The following is a 21017-nucleotide window of genomic DNA, read 5'->3' as shown; positions in this document are numbered from 1 at the left end:
TATCTTTCCTCTGAGAAGCATGATTTATTCTGAAATTGATTTATTTAATACAGAAGTTTGTTAGTAAAACTTTTGCATATGTATTTATTTTATAAAACTATGTAGTGTTCTGTCTGGGTCCCCCCAGACGCCAACACCAACCAAAAAGAGTAGCCAGACACACTGGTAAAAAGCAAAGGCAGTTTATATACTGGAAAGCAAACACAGGTAACAAAAACTGTTGTTACAGACAGGAACACGATGAAGCTTCACAGAGGTTTCACGAAGGCCAGGCAATAAAACAGGATTCTTGCTGGCAAAAACAACACTGGAGGTAATAAAACCCACGCCTCCCCCAAGTCTTTCAGCCTTCTAGGCCACAAGCCAAGATCAGAGACGCCGAGAATCGAAGCAAGGTCACAGGACTCCCAGTTGATAACTCTCCACAAGACTGTAAGGGCGGGCCTGCCTTTTCAACCCTGCTGAGGAGAACCACACCCAAACCCAGCTGTTGCCAATTCAGGGATGGAAATAACTTTCTAATTGGCCCCTTCTTTGAGCTGCACGTCTCTGCCTCATGTCTATTATAGCCTGTGCGTCTTCATCCAATGAATCCATGCTACTAGCTGGGGAGAGCGTGGAAGCCTAATTGAACGAGGGGACATGCGCGCATGCACACAAAATGTTGCTATACAAACCAATGGGGATTCACCTGCTTGGATTCACCAATTCTATAAAGATTTAAAAGTGGGGAAGGTAATTTATCTGTAAAAAAAAAGTTTGCACAGTTTTAGAAATTTAAAGTTAGGTGCTTTTCCCCTCAAAAGTTTTTGCGTGTTAGTGGCGTATAAAGATAGCAAGTTAAATTCATCATCCCTTCTATTTATAGAGATTTATTCTTTCCTGCAAGCAAAAGGGAGAGGAAAGCAATGTTAACAGATTATCATTGATTTTTCTTGCAGTTGCCCCCTCAGCTGTATAAAAACATATTCAATTCCAGAGATTACTTCAGATTTGGCAAGTGAACACTGGAAATACAAAAACTACATCTTTCTCCCCCCCCCATCTCTCCACAAACAGGACATCCTTAAGAAAAGAACAAAAACAAAATTAGTGCAGTGGTAACAACAGAAATGAATGAATGTTCCAAATGTTCACTATAAAAGCCAAACAAACCCCTGTTATCCATCATTCCAGTTCATTTCAGTTCAAAGGCATAATGAAAGTAAGTAAGAAAGAAAGAAAGATAGTGCCTTTGGATATTTTTTAAATTTTATTATTGCCAACTCACTCCTATCTACAAATAGGAGGTTAAATATAGGGTGCTTATCGTAATGAAACTTAAAATCTTCAAACATGAGAATATTTTTTTTGAGACTCAGTGAACCAAAATTACTATCCTCTTGACCAGACCTGGGCAAGGGGCAGCCTGCGGGCCGCATCCGGCCCACCCGCTGTTTGTGACTGGCCAGCCCGCAACACCCCTATGCAGTCTTTTTCAAGGCTGCACAGGGGAGCCGGGTGTCGGAGTCGGTGGGGGAGTGGCAAGGAAAGTGTGAGGAAGTCTTCCACCTGCGTAGGTTTTTCCTTCGCAGGTGGAAGAGGCGTATGGTGGAACACAGAGGTTCGCCCTGAGGCAGCCCTGAGGGAGGAGGTGGGGATTGTGCCCAGAGGATGCAGTGAGTCTCCGTGCCCGCTCACTGAGGCACCTCCAAGGCTGAGGTAATGGAAGGTCTGCGGAAATCCACGCCAGGCACAACATACACACACACACACACACACTTCCTCCTCTCTGAGTTGCCGGCTCCCGTTTTCAGAATGGGGACTGAATGGGAGTCCGGGGTCGGAGGGTGGAGGCTTGTTGGGTGAGTGGGGAGAGAAGAGGGAGGATGAAAGAGGGAAGCAGGAGAAGAGTTGATCTTGCTCGGCTGGCTGTAAAACTGGGAAGTTCTGCATGAAACTGGAGGATAAGCTCAGAAGAAGTGGCTGGTCCCCAGAGAGACAGAGACGGAGGCAGAGAGACGAGAGGGGAAAAGAGAAGGGGTGGGACTGAGAAAATGATGGAAAGAACGATGAAGGGGAAGAAATAAATGAGAGAGAGAAGAGGAGAGAAGGAAAAGGAGAGGGAAGAGAAAAACAAATGAAAGGGAGAGAGTGAGAGAGAAATAAGAGCAAAAAGGGGAGAAAAAAGAGAAATGAGAAAATGATTGAGGCAGAGAATGAGAGGAAAGAGAGAGAAACAAAAGAGAGAGAGAAGTGACTCTTGATTTAAAGCATATGGTAAAAAGCACCCAAAGAATAAAAAAGAAAGAAGCCATCACCTGTTTTTGGAAATGGTTCAAGAGTGTATACACACACCCACATCCACACACAAGGGGGGAGGAGACAGGGATGGAAAAAGAGAGGGGAAGTGGGAGGGGAAAGGAATGAGGGGAAAAGGGAGAAGAGGGAGAAATGAGAAACAAATGAGAGATAAAAGGGGGAGAGAGAGGAAGGAGTTCCCAGAAATGAGAAAGTGGTAGAAATTTGAGGAGGGATGATTATTAAATATGGTTTGACTATGGAATGATGGTAAAAGATTTATTTAGGTGTTGTTTAATACTAGGATGTATTAATTCGTAAAATTGGATTAGAATTTTAGAACTATATAGAATTACATGGGTAAAATTAATGGATGATACATAGGATAAATAAGGGATTTATGATATGCACTGTATGATTTTATGACTTTGCATTATGAATTTATATATACAGTGATACCTTGTCTTACAAACTTAATTGGTTCCGGGACAAGGTTCGTAAGGTGAAAGGTTTGTAAGATGAAACAATGTATCCCATAGGAATCAATGGAAAAGCGAATAATGTGTGCAAGCCCAAAACTCACCCCTTTTGCTTTACACCACTGGGGATCCTAACCTCCAGACTTCTGTGTTTTTGCGATGCTGCAATTTTGCTGAGGCTCCCCTCACTGGGAAACCCCACCTCTGGACTTCTGTTGCCAGCGAAGCACCCTTTTTTGTCCTGCAGGGATTTCCCTGAGGCTCCCCTCCTTGGGAAACCCCACCTCTGGACTTCTGTGTTTTTGTGATGCTGCGATTTTGCTGAGGCTCCTTTCTCTGGGATTCAAAGCAGTGCCGGCAAAAATGAAGGGAATCCCAGTGAGGGGAGCCTTTGGCGGGGCATCAGAAGGTGGGGCATCGCACCGGCAGCGGCTTGGGTTTGTAAGGTGAAAATAGTTCAGAAGAAGAGGCAAAAAAATCGTAAACACCGGGTTCGTATCACGAAAAGTTCGTATGACGAGGGGTTCGTAAGACAAGGTATCACTGTATATATTTCTCATGCGGCCCCATGGCAAAATTAATTGCCCCCCCTGCTCTTGACTATGGCTTTTCAAACCTGAAGATGTGTGGAATTCAACAACACCCAGAATTGGAGAATTCTGGGAATTAAAGTCCACATATCTTAAAGTTGCCAAGTTTGGAAAATAGTAATCTAACTAATGGTAATACACCCACTAACAGTGAGTGTTCTACAAGCAACAGTTACCAGAGAAACTTTTAAAAGAGGTTTGCTTATCATAGTTAACAAGGATATAAAGCTCCTTGTGTCCTTAAAGTTTGCATTCATTTCCAAAGAACAAGGAGTAATTATCCCTAGTTCACATTCAGTTGAGATCATTACATAAAAGTAGACCTGTGAAGGAGTAGTTCATGTTGGTTTGGCAGTAATTATTGCTATGTAGAATATTATACTACTTTTGGTCAAAGTTATGTCTGGCCACCACCTGTCCCATTATAATTATTTCACTTTATTTGTATTTATTCTGTAACTTCAGTTGCTGCCTATCTCAGTGTAGGGCAATTCTGTGTTGTTTACAACAATAATAAGGAAGAAATTTAAAAAAATGTGTATACATGGAAGGAGTAAGATAATAGAGCAATAAAATAATGAGAAAGAACACAAGAAATAGAACTATATTATCATAAAGGAAAGATGGACAGATAAATAATGCTTGAGAAGGCACCCTTTTTTTAAAAGTCAGAATGACTCATTTTCTGTAGCAATATGTTTGAAGTTTCAAAGACAATATTGATGTGGGAATAAGTAAGAATCAAGCCAAATCATGCATAAACCCTATATTTTTGATGTTGTAATATCATCAAAACACACCATTGTAGATAGGCATGATCTACCTTAAAGTACGCCACTTTAAAATCAGGATTAATTCATTTTTCAGTAGCTAGATCCACACACATTTAAACAATTGAGATAGGTTGTCAGTATCTATTCCGGTAAGGACAGGTACAGTTTCAACAAAGGATATATATATTCCAAACTTGCAAAGAACTGATAAATATGGTTTGTGTCTGAATGGCCACTGCAATGGGACTGAAAGGCAAAAGGAAGCAATATGCTCCCTCCCATATTTGGGTATACAAGATGACTCGACAGAAATATAGTAAAATATATATTAACATATGTCTTATCACTCCTCTTCCAATCCATTAACCTCTCCTCTTTATCCGTTCTCCTTTGGTCTCTCAAAAATTCCACATCTTGTGAGTCCCCTCCCCCTTTTTTTCTTTCTTTATTTTTATATATAAATTCTTTTTTTCTGAATTCTTTTTTTTCCCTTTTAAGTATGTTATTTGTTGAACTTTCCTAAAAATTCTGCCTAGTCTTGTCTCCCTATTACCTCCTTTATCTTTTGATTGATTCTTTTGGGGGTGATATTCCCCCTTGTCCACTCTTTTCTTGACACTGTACATCCCAGTGTAATCATCTTTTTAAAAATTATTATCAATTCTTTTTCCTTCAATATACTTCCCTTGTTCCTCATTTTTATTTTCCAGCACTATAGGTTCTAAATTTTCTATATATTCACTTTTGCTTTCTTATTATCTCTAATTTTAAAGAGATAGTTTTTTTATGAATATATTTTAATAACCCAATTAATTCTTTATACACACACTCTTCCATCATTAAATCTCTCTTAATTAAAGCTTTAATCCATATAGTCTCTATGTTTCAGTGTTCTGATATTCACTTGTAATATATTTCATTCCAGTTCACAGTCTTGTTATCTTCCATCACAATGATAAGCCAGGATCAAACACTATAGCACAGCAAACACTCCTTTCAGATTGTCAGAGTTTCAAGGTTATCTTTTCTCAAACTTCTTGGGCGTTTAAATTCTGTTCCTTTAACTTCCTCTATGGCATTCCCAATTGCTAGATATCTGCTAGCTCTGTTCTGGGATATCTTTTTGTCTTCTTTTAAATTTCTTTAAAAAAAAAAAAAAGTCTTTAAATTGGCCAAACATTCACCCAGCTTCAACACTTACTCATATTTCTCCTGTTTAAATGCTTAGATCTTGTCACCCAGGCAATCCACAATCTCTCTGTTCCAATCATTCTGATCATGGCTATCCCAGCTAATGGTGAGAGAGTCGTCTTCCACATCTGCTGGTCGAGAAACTAGTACTGGCTCCCTGGAGGGTTTGCAAGCTTCCCCGGGACCATGGACTTGTACCTCTCTCCTACACTACCCCTCCAGGGTAGATTCAACCCAGTTCCAGACTGATTCCAGATCCCAAAACAGCTGGGATTCCGGGGTTTCCTGCAGAGCGTGGTAGGCACCCCTAGGGCTGCAACATTGGCCACACACCCCTCTCTCCATCCCTTGCATTTTAAAGGGGCTCAGTAGTTAAGACAATGGACTTATTGGCTGGAAAGCTGGCAATCCAAGTTTGAGACGCTGGGTGAATGATGGGGTGAACTTCCATCTTCAGTCCAGGTTCTGCCAACATGCACAATATTCTGAGCAGAGACAGGTTACAAGCGGTGTGCCACAAAGGTCTGTTCTGGGTCCTATTCTTTTTAATATGTTTGTGAGTGACATAGGGGAAGGTTCGGTAGGGAAGGTTTGCCTATTTGCCAATGACTCTAAAGTGTGCAATAGGGTTGATATTCCTGGAGGGGTCTGTAATATGGTAAATGATTTAGCTTTACTAGATAAATGGTCAAAGCAATGGAAACTGCAGTTTAATGTTTCCAAATGTAAAATAATGCACTTGGGGAAAAGGAATCCTCAATCTGAGTATTGCATTGGCAGTTCTGTGTTAGCAAAAACTTCAGAAGAGAAGGATTTAGGGGTAGTGATTTCTGACAGTCTCAAAATGGGTGAGCAGTATGGTCGGGTGGTAGGAAAATCAAGTAGGATGCTTGGCTGCATAGCTAGAGGTATAACAAGCAGGAAGAGGGAGATTGTGATCCCGCTATATAGAGCGCTGGTGAGACCACAATTGGAATACTGTGTTCAGTTCTGGAGACCTCACCTACAAAAAGATATTGACAAAATTGAACGGGTCCAAAGACGGGCCACAAGAATGGTGGAAGGTCTTAAGCATAAAACGTATCAGGAAAGACTTAATGAACTCAATCTGTATAGTCTGGAGGACAGAAGGAAAAGGGGGTACATGATCGAAACATTTAAATATGTTAAAGGGTTAAATAAGGTTCAGTAGGGAAGTGTTTTTAATAGGAAAGTGAACACAAGAACAAGGGGACACAATCTGAAGTTAGTTGGGGGAATGATCAAAGGCAACATGAGAAAATATTATTTTACTGAAAGAGTAGTAGATCCTTGGAACAAACTTCCAGCAGACGTGGTTGGGAAATCCACAGTAACTGAATTTAAACATGCCTGGGATAAACATATATCCATTGTAAGATAAAATACAGGAAATAGTATAAGGGCAGACTAGATGGACCATGAGGTCTTTTTCTGCCGTCAGTCTTCTATGTTTCTATGTTTCTAAGTACCCAAACCCATAATTCAATGCCTGGGAAGAGCGAAAACAGCTTTCCCCACCCCCTAGAGGCCCTCTGGAGGCCGAAACGGCCAGTTTCCCCACTTCTGGCGGGCCCAGCTCTCACCTTCTCCAGGCTGCAAAGGCTTTCCTGGAGCCGAAGGAGGGTAAAACACCCTTCCCTATCTCCCTGGCGGCTCTTTGGAAGCCAAAATAGTCTTCTCAGAGCCTCTGTTCGAGCCGACAATCAGCTGATGACCACACACATGTACGTTGGAGCTGAGCTAGGGCAATGGTTCACGTGCCAGCAGATATGGCTCCACATGCCACCCGTGGCATCTATGCCATACGATTACCATCACTGGGTCTCCTGTTTGAGCAGGGCATTGAACAAGAAGAAGGTCTCTCCCAACTCTGTTATTGTATTGTTATCTTCTATTCTGTTCTGTTCATCTTGTCTAGCTTCTAGAATTCATCAGTATACATAGTCATAATCCTAGTCAGAAATAAATGTATATTGATAAATGAATTCATATAAATCCTCTATGACTTCACTCCATATAATTAACATTTCTACAATTTAATTATATAGAGAAGTATATGAATAGCTCTTATTTTTCTTGAGTCTCTTTCCATTCAAAATATGTCAAGTGGCCCATATAAGGTTTTGGTATACAGTGTTCCCTCGATTTTTGCGGGGGATGTGTTCTGAGGCCGCCCGTGAAAATTGAATATCCGCGAAGTAGAGATGTGGAAGTAAATACACTATTTTTGGCTATGAACAGTGTCACAAGTCTTCCCTTAACACTTTAAACCCCTAAATTACCGTTTCCCATTCCCTTAGCAACCATTTAGATTATTACTCACCATGTTTATTTATTAAAGTTTAGTAAAAAAAATATTTATTAAAGGTGGACGAAAGTTTGGCGATGACGTATGACATCATCAGGCCGGAAAAACCGTGGTATAGGGGGAAAACCGCAAAGTATTTTTTAATTAATATTTTTGAAAAACCGTGGTATAGACGTTTCGCGAAGTTTGAACCCGCGAAAATCGAGGGAACACTGTAAACTTATATTGTATTTTTTTCCAGCTATAATTATTCTGACTTATGAAAAAAAAAATCATTCTCTCCAACCTACCCCACTTGATGGAGAAGCATATTTTGGAGGATAAAAATCGCAATGGGGGAAATGTGTGGATATTGTTTTTATAGATAGTGTAAGAAATGTGTTTTATTGTGAAAGCGTCTCTGCAATAAATCAGGGACTGTTTGAGTAAGTCCTGATGAATCCATGATTGGATCTGCACAATTAGAGTCTAAATTTCACCTTGTCCAATTGTCCCACTCATTAAACATTTTAAGGCATGTAAGATGAATGCAAACAAAAAAATGTAATTAAGACCTAATTTGGAATATAACATTGATTGTTTCTTTTGCAGTAAAAACATGTGGATCTAATCTTCAGGGACCAGGTGGCACATTCACATCCCCCAATTTTCCTTTCCAGTATGACAGTAATGCTCAATGTGTTTGGGTTATCACAGCCATCAATCCAAATAAGGTAAGTTTACCCGTGAGAGTGTTTTAAGCACCTGTATCAAATGAGAAATTAGAAAATCAATAAGAAGTCAGAAAGAAAGTTAGAAAGTCTAGTTCATTTGAGACAATGTGTGTGGGCAACGGAGCGGTGCAGTGTTTTGGATTTAGAGAAAAAGGATACTTCAGAGTACTGATATAACATCGATTGGCAATTGATTAAAGCAACTGCGTCTTTCCCCAGAATTGCCCTTTTACCCTCTGCAACTACTGGATAATGTATGGGAAAAAGAATGTGCTTGGTTTTATGAAGCTACAAAAAAAGCACCCAAGTTGTCTTGGACAAACTTGAGATTGATGCAGACAATAAGATCTGCAATTACAAGCTTGAGAGCCCCCCCCCCCCCTTTTGAATGTACTGTAAATCCTGAGGCTGCAATAAATGCTTATCATTTTTTTCAAAGAGCAGGCATATTTAATCAGATGAAAAAGGGGGAAAAAGCTGCAATCATGCCAAGTTGTGTAAGTTGCTAGCCATGGGAGTTTGAAGACATTTTGAGGAGACTCCCTCAAAACATTCTGTAAGTCGGGTGCTAGAGTGTTTCACCAATGACTGTCCAAAAGCCAAGGCAAAAGTCTTATTAGAAGACAAGGAGAAGGAGATACTAGAAGAACGTGTCACGGAAAGACAGGAAGAGGTGGGTTCTACTTACCTTACTCACATCATGATGGAAGTCCACATTTGCACACATGTTTCACTTTCCAGAAATGAGCTTTTGCAGGTGCACACTACTATAAAAAAAAAGCCTTCTGTGCATGCGCAGAAACAAAAACAAGATGGTGGTGCCATAGGACAACTGGCGCAGTAGAACCAGCTCGGGGTGGAGGAGGCCTGGGTTGTTGCCAGTTCCAGCGAGCCAAGCTGCCAACTTACTACCGATTCTATAGAGCCAGTCAGAACCATGAGGAAACCACCTCTTAGGACACTCCTGGAACATGAGAATTGTTTTCAAATAAAAGATCTGAACAGTACTCTTGAATAGCCGGAATCCATGTTCTTCGTACAGGAGTTAATAATTCATTCCTCTTAAGGAACTGAGCCAACCTTCACTGCTCAGCCCTTTTTAATCTGACAGTGTGATAAAGTATGATTTAAGGCTTGGCACTTACACAAGGTCAGACCATGACATCTTACTATCAGAATCTACAGCCTTCTGTATTAACTCAGACCCATCACTTACAAGTAGATGCCAAATCTCTTGAACTACAAGCTACGTATTCACATGCACACTCAAATAGGGTTTGAAGTACCTTGTCCTTTGAAATGCAAGCCACCACTTGTTCAAATGTGTGAGAAACATTATGATGAACACCTGTGGAACTCTGTAGGATTGTTCTGGCTGGAGCCTGTTATAATCATATCACTTGTTTGTTTGTTTGTTTGTTTGTTTGTTTTGTCAAGTACGTATTGGCGATATACAAAGATATAATAATATTTATATACATGATACTAGTAAAATAGAAACATTAGGACAGGGGACGGAAGGCACTCTGGTGCACTTATGCACGGCTCTTACTGACCTCTTAGGAATTGGGAGAGGTCAAAGTGGATATTCTAAGGGTAAAGCTTTTGGGGTTGGGTAATGATACTATAGAGTCAGGTAGTGAGTTCCATACATCAACTACTCGGTTACTAAAGTTGTATTTCCTGCATTCGAGTTTAGAGCGGTTTACTTTACGTTTGTATCTGTTGTGTACTCGTGTGTTGTTGAGGTTGAAGCTAAAATAGTCATTGACAGGAAGAACGTTGTAGCAGATGATTTTATGGGCTATGCTTAGGTCGTATTTAAGGCGACGTACAGTAGTTCTACATTTTCTAAACCTAGGATTGTAATATTGTGCAGTTATATTATGTTGTGACTGGAGGAGTGGAGGGCACTTCTAGTAAAGAACCTCTGGACATTTTCTAGAATATTTATGTCTGAAATGCGGTGTGGGTTCTAGACAGATGAGCTGTATTCAAGGATTGGTTTGGTGAAAGTTTTGTATGTTTTGGTTAGTAGTGTGAGATTACCGGACCAGAAGCTACATAGGATTAGGTTAACTACTCTTGAAGCCTTTTTGCCAATGTTGTTGCAGTGGGGTTTGGCACTTAGGTCATTTGATACGAGTATTCCAAGGTCTTTTACGGAGTGAGGGTTGGAATCATGGTAGAATACAGTAAGATATCACTCTTTCTTATGGATTTATCTTCAGTGCACTGTCTTTACCATATCACTAGTGGTGTAATTTTCAAAAAACAGGCACATATATTAAAGTTACTAGCTCATCTCAGGTTTGGTTCATTTTGTTTTGCTTTAGATTTATTCTTGCATAATTCCATAAAATAATCTTCTTGTAATATTCTATACATTTGTTCCAATTTGGCTGGGAGATACAATCAGAAATATATAACCCAGTAAAGTGGATCTAATTTTTTTTGTTTCTCTGTGTATTGATATTTTAATTGCAAGAAGTAACAATTTCTATTCAGCTGGCTGAGATGAAAAAAAGGACTGTAACACAAGAAAAAGTGCTATATTTATATATTTAAAAGGAAACAAAACATAAAATAGGTATCAGAAGAACATTCATTATTTAAAAAGTGACAAAGAAGATTGAATATGATATTGAAAGTGATTATTCTCAAATTAGAAAACAAATTAGATATAACCAATGCATCTATTTACTATTCTTATATAAAAGTGTGCTTCTCATATCATATAACTCAATCTTTATAGTCTGGAGGACAGAAGGAAAAGGGGGGGGACATGATCGAAACATTAAATATATTAAAGGGTTAAATAAGGTCCAGGAGGGAAGTGTTTTTAATAGGAAAGTGAACACAAGAACAAGGGGACACAATCTGAAGTTAGTTGGGGGAAAGATCAAAAGCAACATGAGAAAATATTATTTTACTGAAAGAGTAGTAGATCCTTGGAACAAACTTCCAGCAGACGTGGTAGATAAATCCACAGTAACTGAATTTAAACATGCCTGGGATAAACATATATCCATCCTGAGATAAAATACAGAAAATAGTATAAGGGCAGACTAGATAGACCAAGGAGGTCTTTTTCTGCCGTCAGTCTTCTATGTTTCTATGTTTCTATTCTCGTAAGTGCTGCTGTGGCACAGTGGTTAGAATGCAGTATTGCAGACTACTTCTGCTGACTACCAGCAGCCTGAAATTTGGCAATTTGAATATCACCATATTCAAGATTGACTCAGTCTTCCATTCTTCTAAGGATGGTAAAATAAGGACACAGATTGTTGGGGACAATATGCTGACTTTGTAAACTGTAAAGGCCTGTAAAGCACTGTAAAGCAGTATATAAGTCTAAGTTGCTATCATGATTGGCATCTTGCTTTTAGCCTGTATAAATCTTATTGCTAAATTACAATTCAAAGTGTATCATTAAAGGGGTGTATTTTTGATATTTCAGTTAATATGGGAAGATAACAGTTGCTTTTGTATAATCATAAATACGCCTAGGCCCAGGCCCAGGCATGTTGCAATTTTGTATTTTTTTCACCCAAACTAGCAATTATGTGCTCCATCCTGTCAGAGATCTCACTTGATCTCTTTACTGTGCTGTCACTGATTACAGTCCTGTTCTTTCCCTTTATTTTATTTTTAATTTTCTTCCATTGCTTCTGAAACCCTTGTTCAATTGTTATCTCAAAATGCTATAATGTTCATTAGAGCTCCTTATAGATTTCGACTTGGAAACATATATTTTCAGATAGGATATTTGAAACAGGAACACTCTTTATATATTATCATGGGGAATGTGTAAAGCGGTAGTCACTTGTTCTCACTCCAAAAACATACTCCAGCAGTTTGAAGTCCCGGAAGAAACCAGGATATGATATGGATCTAGTAGAAGTATCTGTAGACAAATAAATAGGAACAATATCCTACAAAATATATATTTTGGGGGAAATTATTACAGGGAACAAAAACATTATTCCTTGCATAGTTTTTATAATTAAAATATAATTATTAGAGATATTATATTTATTTTAGAAATAATTTCTAAAATTGTAGAATTTCATTGTAGTCATTACAATAGGATATATTCTTTATCATCCACCAACATTAGTAGGCATTGCAAAGAAATATGGATCAAATTACACTGTATCTTTCATTCAGTGAAGGGCTACCAAAATTTTTACTAACACACTATTGGCATGGCTTATGCAGGACGCCCTGCATTTTCTTTCAACATCTTTCAGTGCAAATTGGGTTCTTTCTTTCTTTCTTTCTTTCTTTCTTTCTTTCTTTCTTTCTTTCTTTCTTTCTTTCTTTCTTTCTTTCTTTCTTTCTTTCTTTGTATGCCGGCCCTCTCTGTAGACTCGGGGCAGCTAACAACAGTAGTAAACAGCATATAACAAATCTAATGTTTAAGATAATTAAAAAAAACCTTATTTAAAACCAAACATACACACAAACATACCATGCATAAATTGTATAGGCCACTCCCTTTGGGGTGGAGTTCCATTTTTGCTGCCCCACTGCATTCCCCCAGTCTGGACAGTAGCCCACCCCTGCTTTCATTGTATCTTGCAAGAAAATCATATAATACAAATTGCATTATTTTTACTCTGTCTCCAATTGTTTTTGACACAGCTGATTGAAAAATAAAATAATGAAATAAAATAACGAAATAAAATGCGATGTCCTACGATGAACTTGTAATTTCCAAAGTAGCCTTTTCAAGGAACATAGGACTGTATTTATTTAATAAAACTAGTCTGATATATATTCATCTGAATTTATATAGTTCTATGGCATTTTCAAAAGAGAAATCACTTTGGTCAACACTGTTGGAGAAAGTTGGAGATAACCTTCTTTTGTCATGAAGTACTTTAAAACCGCCTACATTTCTTGGCTAGGGTGAAGTGACTCAGCTCTTTTCCCTGACAAAGCAAATCACACTACCTCAAAAACATGAATAATGAAATGAATAAGTTGTTTGAAAGCCTAATGAAAAATATATATTTCAATTAATGTTAAAGACACAAGTGATTGTCCATTAATTTTCACTGTGGTTTGGTTTATACTTTAGCATAAATTCAAATCAGTCTATTGCGACCTTTGGCAAAGGCTTAAATAACTTTTTCAAGTATTGAATGACTGTAACTGTCAGCTTGCGTAAAGAATTCTAATTAGATTATTTCCCCGACAAACGTGTGTTCACACACACACCACACACACACTTTTGTGTTGTATTGTAGTTAATGTAACAGTGAGGTCAATTGGTAGTATAATTAAAAATTAATAATCGTGGAGCTTATTATTTTATTTTACATTGTGTGTACTTTATTTAACTCAATTTAACATTTATTCTATTAACCTGATTTATACTCTTTTTTTCTTATCAGCAAATATTTTGATCATGGAACAATTACTTACAATGCTGAAAGTCCATGCTCAATTAAGAAAAAGCTACAAATCTCTTTGCATCCTCAATTTTTAATTCAAAGTCAAATTGAATTTAATATAAAAAGTATGATACAGTGAGCTTACTATATTATATAATATAACTCTAGTCATAATACCGAGTCTACGGAGAGGGGCGGCATACAAATCCAATAAATAAATAAATAATAAATGAGAAAAATAACTTCATACAAATAGAATATTTTTTCTTTTATTTTATTTTCTTTAGAAAATGGGATAATCTTAGGTGACATTAATGAATCCTCCAATTACAGCTGTAAGTTGTAAAGTAAGTTGGTCACGATTTAAGACCTATTTTGAAGCACTCATTAAGTGAACCCGTTGTTTCATATGGGCTGGATTTTTCTGAAAACAAAAAGTAAATGCCATTGTAAATCATGGTTACATGACCATGGAACATTGAACATGTCTGTAAAAGCTGGCCAGTTGCTGAGTGCCCAAAATCCAGGCACATGATCTTGGATGAGTTATGTATGATGTTTGTAAATAGGTTTTTTGAGGGGAGGGAGTCATCATAACATCATAACTACCAACTTTTTTCAAAGCAGAAGACAAGGAAAGCCATCCAAACACCGCCAAAAAAAAAAATCACAGAAAATTCAAAAAAAATATGGCGGCATGCATAGACCGGTACAGTCATAACTGGATCTGTGAGCCCATCTTCACATCCCCATCAGGTTGTTAAAGGTTCAGGTGATCTGGTCCGAACCTGGGGGAACCCACCCCTGGTATGTATGTATACTGTACGAGTCAAAAAGAGGGCGAGGAAAATATTTACTGACCCCTCACCTCCTGGACACAAACTGTTTCAACTCTTACCCTCAAAACGCACTACACACCAAGACAACTAGACACAAGAACAGTTTTTCTCCGAACACCATCACTCTACTAAAAAAAAAATTCCCTCAACATTGTCAGACTTTCTATTAAATCTGCACTTCTATTCTACTAGTTTTTCTCATCATTCCTATCACCCATTTCCTCCCATGTTGACTGTTTGACTGTAACTTGTTGCTTATATCCTAAGATTTTTATTAATATTGCTTCTTCATTGCTTATTTGACCCCTATGACAATCATTAAGTGTCGTACCACATGATTCTTGACAAATGTATATTTTATTTTATGTACGCTGAGAGCATATGCACCAAGACAAATTCCTTGTGTGTCCAATCACACTTGGCCAATAAAATTCTATTCTATTCTATTCTATATGTACAGTACATTCAATCATGAACAATGCCAACAGATAAGAAAGTAAAAGACGCAGAAGAAACCAAAAAAAAAAAAATCTTCAGGGCTATAGCAATAGGACTTAAACTTGCTTACCACTTCATAATGCTTTTACAGATCTCTCTAAGTGGTTTACAGTATCAACATATTCACCCCAACAATCTGGGTCCTCATTTTACTGACCTAGGAAGTCTGGAAGGCTGAGTCAACCTTGAGCCAGTGAGACTTGAATTGCTGGTAATTGGCAGTCAGCAGAAGGGGCCTGCAGTACTGATTTCTGCCAAGAATTGCAAAAATATACCGTAACTAACTTTCTTTCTTTCTTTCTTTCTTTCTTTCTTTCTTTCTTTCTTTCTTTCTTTCTTTCTTTCTTTCTTTCTTTCTTTCTTTCTTTCTTCCAATACACAATGAGGATTTTAGTGGGTATATATCTATATACACATAGTAAAATACATGATGAAGGTTATAGAGGAGATACTCATAGTAAAATATATCTAAGAAATAATAGAAAAGAAGATATAGTAATAGAACATATCAATCAAAGAATAGAAGAAGAGATATAGGAATAGAAGAAAGGTATAGGAGATATAGGAGAGCAACAGGACAGGGGATGGAAGGCACTCTAGTGCACTTGTACTCGCCCCTTACTGATTAGAAAGCTAATGTTTTTAGTGGATTCCTGCAACATTGTTCAAATACAGTAGCTCTCCTAAGTCAGTGACTACCAAACTGGAATGACTTCAAGTGGGATGCCACAGGTTTCTCCCCCGTCCCATTTTTTAATTTCCCCTTTTCATTAATCTTGTAGATAAGAGTGGAAGGAAACACTGATCAGATCTGCAGCTTTTTGTAGAACAGGCTGAGTTTATTCTAGAAAATAGTGCAGTTACAAAATAAGAACCAGGTTGAAAATTACAGAACTGATTTAACAGACAGAAATGCTTTCCTGGAAAAAAAATCAAGAAAAGAAAAAATGATCCAAGCTCGATAAAAAATTTCATGAAAAGAATTATTGGAATAGCAGTTGGCCACAGGTAAGTATGAGACTCTGGAGTGAGATGGATATAGAAAAGATAAATACATACTTAGCTGAGTGAACAGAAATGTAGTTTCCAAATAAGAGATTTATTCTCTTATTTATTGGTGATATCCAAACTTGGGTACAGAGATCATTTACACCAAACTAGGACAGTTTGACAATAAAGGCAATAAACTGGAAAAGGAAACTGGAAAAGTTTTGCGAGGAGAGTTTTAAGGCACTGGGTATGTTTAGCCTTCTGGGGGTGGGGAGAAGGAGGAATAAAAATAGCATTCATCCAGGTGCCTGAAGGGATACTTGAATATTTATTTTATTGTATCCTGCCAAATCAATCAGGGCTTTCAGCAACTGGCAGCAATCCAATAAAACGTAGAACAAGTTAAAACATCCACAGGGAACATCATTAAAATTAAAATTATAAACTCTTTAGAATATAAATGATAACCATGGTTATAATAAAAGAAAATAAATTTCATAGCTGAAATACAAGTAGAAAGACAAAAGTGAAACTAAAGTTTAAACCGGTCACAAGACACAAAATGCTCTATAAAAGAGTTCCCTCTTAAGCAGTTGCCAAAATATTAAGAGGGCTGGTCCAAACCTTTATTCAAAACTGAAGTGGCTCCATACACATACGTCTTCGGAGAGGGGCGGCATACAAATCTAATAAATTGAATTGAATAGAATTGAATCATGAGCAACAACTGAGAAACAGTTGGCCTCTACTACACTTAAGTCATTAAAGATAAGGGGAAATATAGATAATATGGTCTCTTCCTCTTGTCCAAGAGTGCCTAAAATGAAATCCTAATTGTAATTTATAAGGTGGTAAGAGTTTATTTAAATATTGTAAACAGTTTGTCAATGAGAAGTTCAATCCTTTATTTGAAGATATGGTGGCTTCTTTTTATTGGGTGTGGTCAAACAGATTCTTGATCGATAATTTTCAGAGATGCTTTGAATTTGTGCATTGTACTCTTTCCAAATTTATGATGGTAATTTAAGTCAAATGACATGCTAAGGGACAATACTTTGGTAAAATCCTGGATCTATTTCACTGGAGGACAGTTCAATCTTAGTGTGAGTCTGGAAGTGCCAGAACAATAGCCAAGGTATTAAAAAAAACCCAAGACATGTAAAATTTCACCATTGTTTAGCATGTGTAGAAGAAGACTTAACTGCTACTATGGCGCATTTATGTGGGAAACACCTACCAAAGCATTTCTGGGATGGAAGGATTAGCTGGTGACATCACTGTAGCCCAGGGGACAGCTAAAGGGGGCTCATGTCCCATTTGTTTGTTTGTTTGTCTGTCAAACCATGTACAAGATAATAGGTATGGCATAAACATAAACAAAAGCAAAGTAGGTATAGGTAAATTTGGAGAATGCGACAGTAGGACAGGGACGGTAGGCACGATGGTGTGCTTATGCATGCTCCTTACAGACCTCTTAGGAATGGGGTGAGGTCGACTGTAGACAATCTAAGGTTAAAGTTTTTGGGGTTGGGGAAGAAACCACAGTCAAGTAGTGCATTCCATGCATTGATCACTCTGTTGCTGAAGTCGTATTTTCTGCAGTCGAGTTTCAAGCAGTTTACATTGAGTTTGAATGTCTTTTGTGTGCATGTGCTGTTGCGGTTGAAGTTGAAATATTCATTGACTGATAGGACATTGTGGTAGATGATTTTATGAACTACCTTTAGATCTGATCGAAGATGACGTAGCTCTAGGTTTTCTAATCCCAGTGTTTCAAGTCTGGTGGAATAAAATATTCTGTCGAGAGCAGAAGAGTGGGGAACTCTTCTTGTGAAATATTTCTGAGCTCTCTCAATTGTATTAATGTCCGATATGACGGATGAACTTGTATTTGAGGATTGGTCTGGCAAATGTTTTGTATGCTCTGGTTAGCAGTTTAATATTGCCAGAGAAGAAGCTATGCAAGATTAGGTTAACAACTCTTAGTGCCTTTTTGGCAACATTGTTATGATAGGCTCTGGCACTTAGATTATTAGATATGAGTACTCCAAGGTCCTTAACAGAGTGAGGGTCATTTAAACTAAGCCGCCCCAGGCTTTGGAGAGGGGCGGCATACAAATCTAATAAATAATAATAATAATAATAATAATAATAATAATAATAATAATAATAAAATTATTATTATTATTATTATTATTATTATTATTATTATTAAGAATTAGCTGAGGAAGTATAAGTAGTGGAAACATTAAGGCAAAAAGTGATCAATGAGACTGTAAGGGAAACCAAAACTTAAGGGAAAAGAAACTATTGACCTGGGGGGAGAAGAAAGTCAACAAAAGATGTTAACAAAGATCTAAACGTTCAAAAAGGACTCATACAAGAAATTCAGTGTGGGCCAGGACACAAAATAAAAATAGATAGATAGCTCTAAATTGTGGAGTAACCATCAGGAAACTGAAAGCTCATAAATGAAGAAAATGAAGCAGCTGTCTTATTATTTTACATATTTACTTCCTTCGCTTATTGCTCTTTTCTGATTTTTCAACTAATTTGAAGAATGAATTCCATACTCATGAAAACCTACATATTAAAATCTGCTTATTTCAACGTATTCTTTGTCTAAAATTTAGAAGACATTCCTCATGTTCATACATTTCTTAATAACTTGGTCTGTTCATTTTATGTTTATGTAGTCTTTCTATCTGAATTAAGCACAAAAGGTTGACTGGCACATTTAGCACCATTTTGTGCATTTATATTCTTCCAGTATTTACTGTATGTGTTTCTTTGGATATCTTGGAGGCATATCATTGCCATATCCATGCAAATGTCTAAAATAAATATTCCTTCCAGCATTTCATCATTTCAGTTGAAATTTATTTTTAATTCACCTTGTTGCTGGTCCCTTATTATAATTTTACACTCACTTCCAAAACATGTTTTAATCTATTCATATTTTAGAGTTGTTGTACAGTGTTTGCAAGCTGTTTTCATGACAGTTGTACCAAGTGCTAAGCTATTGTTTATTTTTCAACGGCCTATTCTGTACTGTTCAGTAATGTTGACGATTGATTCTCAAAGGGAGAAACTATCCTCTGCTTTTATATCTTCATTGTTAGTTCCAAGGCCAATGTTTCACTTCTTGACATTAGTTTGATCTTCTTTACATTTAATTTTAGTCCTGTGTTCCTTAAGTTTTATTACTAGAACGTTAAAAAACATGTCTTCTTCTTAACCAGGTTCTCTTAATATGTATTCAAGTTATAGGTTGACTAGATCAGTGTTTTTCTACCAGTGTGCCGCGAGAGATGGTCAGGTGTGCCGTGAAGAAGGAAGCTCAGGTTCCGGTCTCGCAACTTTTTGCTGAGAGAGAGAGTGAGAGAGAGAGAAAGAAAGCAAGAGAGAGAGAAAGAGAGAGAAAGAAAGCAAGAGAGAGAGAAAGGGAGAGAAAAAGAGAGTGAGGAGAGAGAGAAAGAAAAGAAAGAGAGAAAGAGAGAGAAATCAAGAGTGAGAGAGAAAGAGAGAGAGAGAGAAAGAGAGAGAAAGAAAGCAAGAGAGAGAGAGAAAAAGAGAGAGGAAGGGAGAGAGAGAAAAAAAAATGAGCAAAAAGGGGAGGAAAAAAAGAGAAATGAGAAAATGATTGAGACAGAGAATGAGAGGAAAGAGAGAGAAACACAAGAGAGAGAGAAGTGACTCTTGATTTAAAGCATATATAAATAGCACCCAAAGAATAAGAGAGAAAAAAACTCCAGCCCTCACCTGTTTTTGGAAATGGTTCAAGAGTGTGTATACACACACACACACACACAAACACAAACACTCACACAAGGGTGGGGAGGAAACAGGGATGGAAAAAGAGAGGAGAGTGTCTTAGGGTGTCATTTTGTGTCATTTTGGTTGGTGGTGTGCCCCAAGAGTTTGTAAATGTAAAAAATGTGCCGCGCCTCAAAAATGGTTGAAAATCACTGGACTAGATAATGGGAGCATATACATCCTTGTCTCATTCCTTTGCCAGCTGGAAGTCAGTCTATTTCATTATATTTTGTCTTCATAGGAAGTTCCTGACCTAATACATAGGTTTTTCATAAAGACAATACACATCTCTGGGGTTCCAATTTGTTTTGGAGCATCTTCCAGAGGTTGGCATGATTGACACAAACAAAATCATTTCTATAATCAATGAAGCAGATACTGACTTGTTTAATATTCTTTGGTTTTCTCAGTTATCCAGATTCATGTTTTTCCACGTCCTCTAAAGGCACTTTGCACATCTAGTAATATTATATAGTATATAATTGTATCATAGCAAATCTAGGATAAAGTATTTCCAAGGATTTGAACAACACAGGTGGGGACTCAACAAATATGGTATTTCAAGAATTTCAGCAATTGCAAACAGTTAGTAATTACCAAGCAGTTTGTGGCTGATATGAATAGTAATAACAAGCAGGAAGAGGGAAATTATGATCCCACTATATAGAATGCTGGTGAGACCACATTTGGAATACTGTGTTCAGTTCTGGAGATCTCACCTACAAAAAGATATTGACAAAATTAACGGGTCCAAAGACGGGCTACAAGAATGGTGGAAGGTCTTAAGCATCAAACGTATCAGGAAAGATGAACTTAATCTGTATAGTCTGGAGGACAGAAGGAAAAGGGGGGACATGATCGAAACATTTAAATATATTAAAGGGTTAAATAAGGTCCAGGAGGGAAGTGTTTTTAATAGGAAAGTGAACACAAGAACAAGGGGACACAATCTGAAGTTAGTTGGGGGAAAGATCAAAAGCAACATGAGAAAATATTATTTTACTGAAAGAGTAGTAGATCCTTGGAACAAACTTCCAGCAGACATGGTAGATAAATCCACAGTAACTGAATTTAAACATGCCTGGGATAAACATCTATGCATCTTAAGATAAAATAC

The 21017-nt window shown here is 37.6% G+C and overlaps 1 protein-coding gene across 1 annotated transcript in view; it reads left to right on the top strand.

Moving 5' to 3' along the window:
- The window catches only part of CSMD3 (CUB and Sushi multiple domains 3), a 615639-nt gene that overhangs the window by 242650 nt on the left and 351972 nt on the right, over positions 1–21017 (top strand). Inside the window, 1 exon segment of the mRNA XM_070748648.1 lies at positions 8234–8355. Within this exon segment, the coding sequence (XP_070604749.1) occupies positions 8234–8355 (122 nt within the window).

This window comes from Erythrolamprus reginae, chromosome 3 (genome assembly GCF_031021105.1).
Source record: "Erythrolamprus reginae isolate rEryReg1 chromosome 3, rEryReg1.hap1, whole genome shotgun sequence".
Lineage (NCBI taxonomy): Eukaryota > Metazoa > Chordata > Lepidosauria > Squamata > Dipsadidae > Erythrolamprus > Erythrolamprus reginae.
Note: the sequence above shows the minus strand (reverse complement) of the source record. Positions and strands in the feature narration are given on the sequence as shown.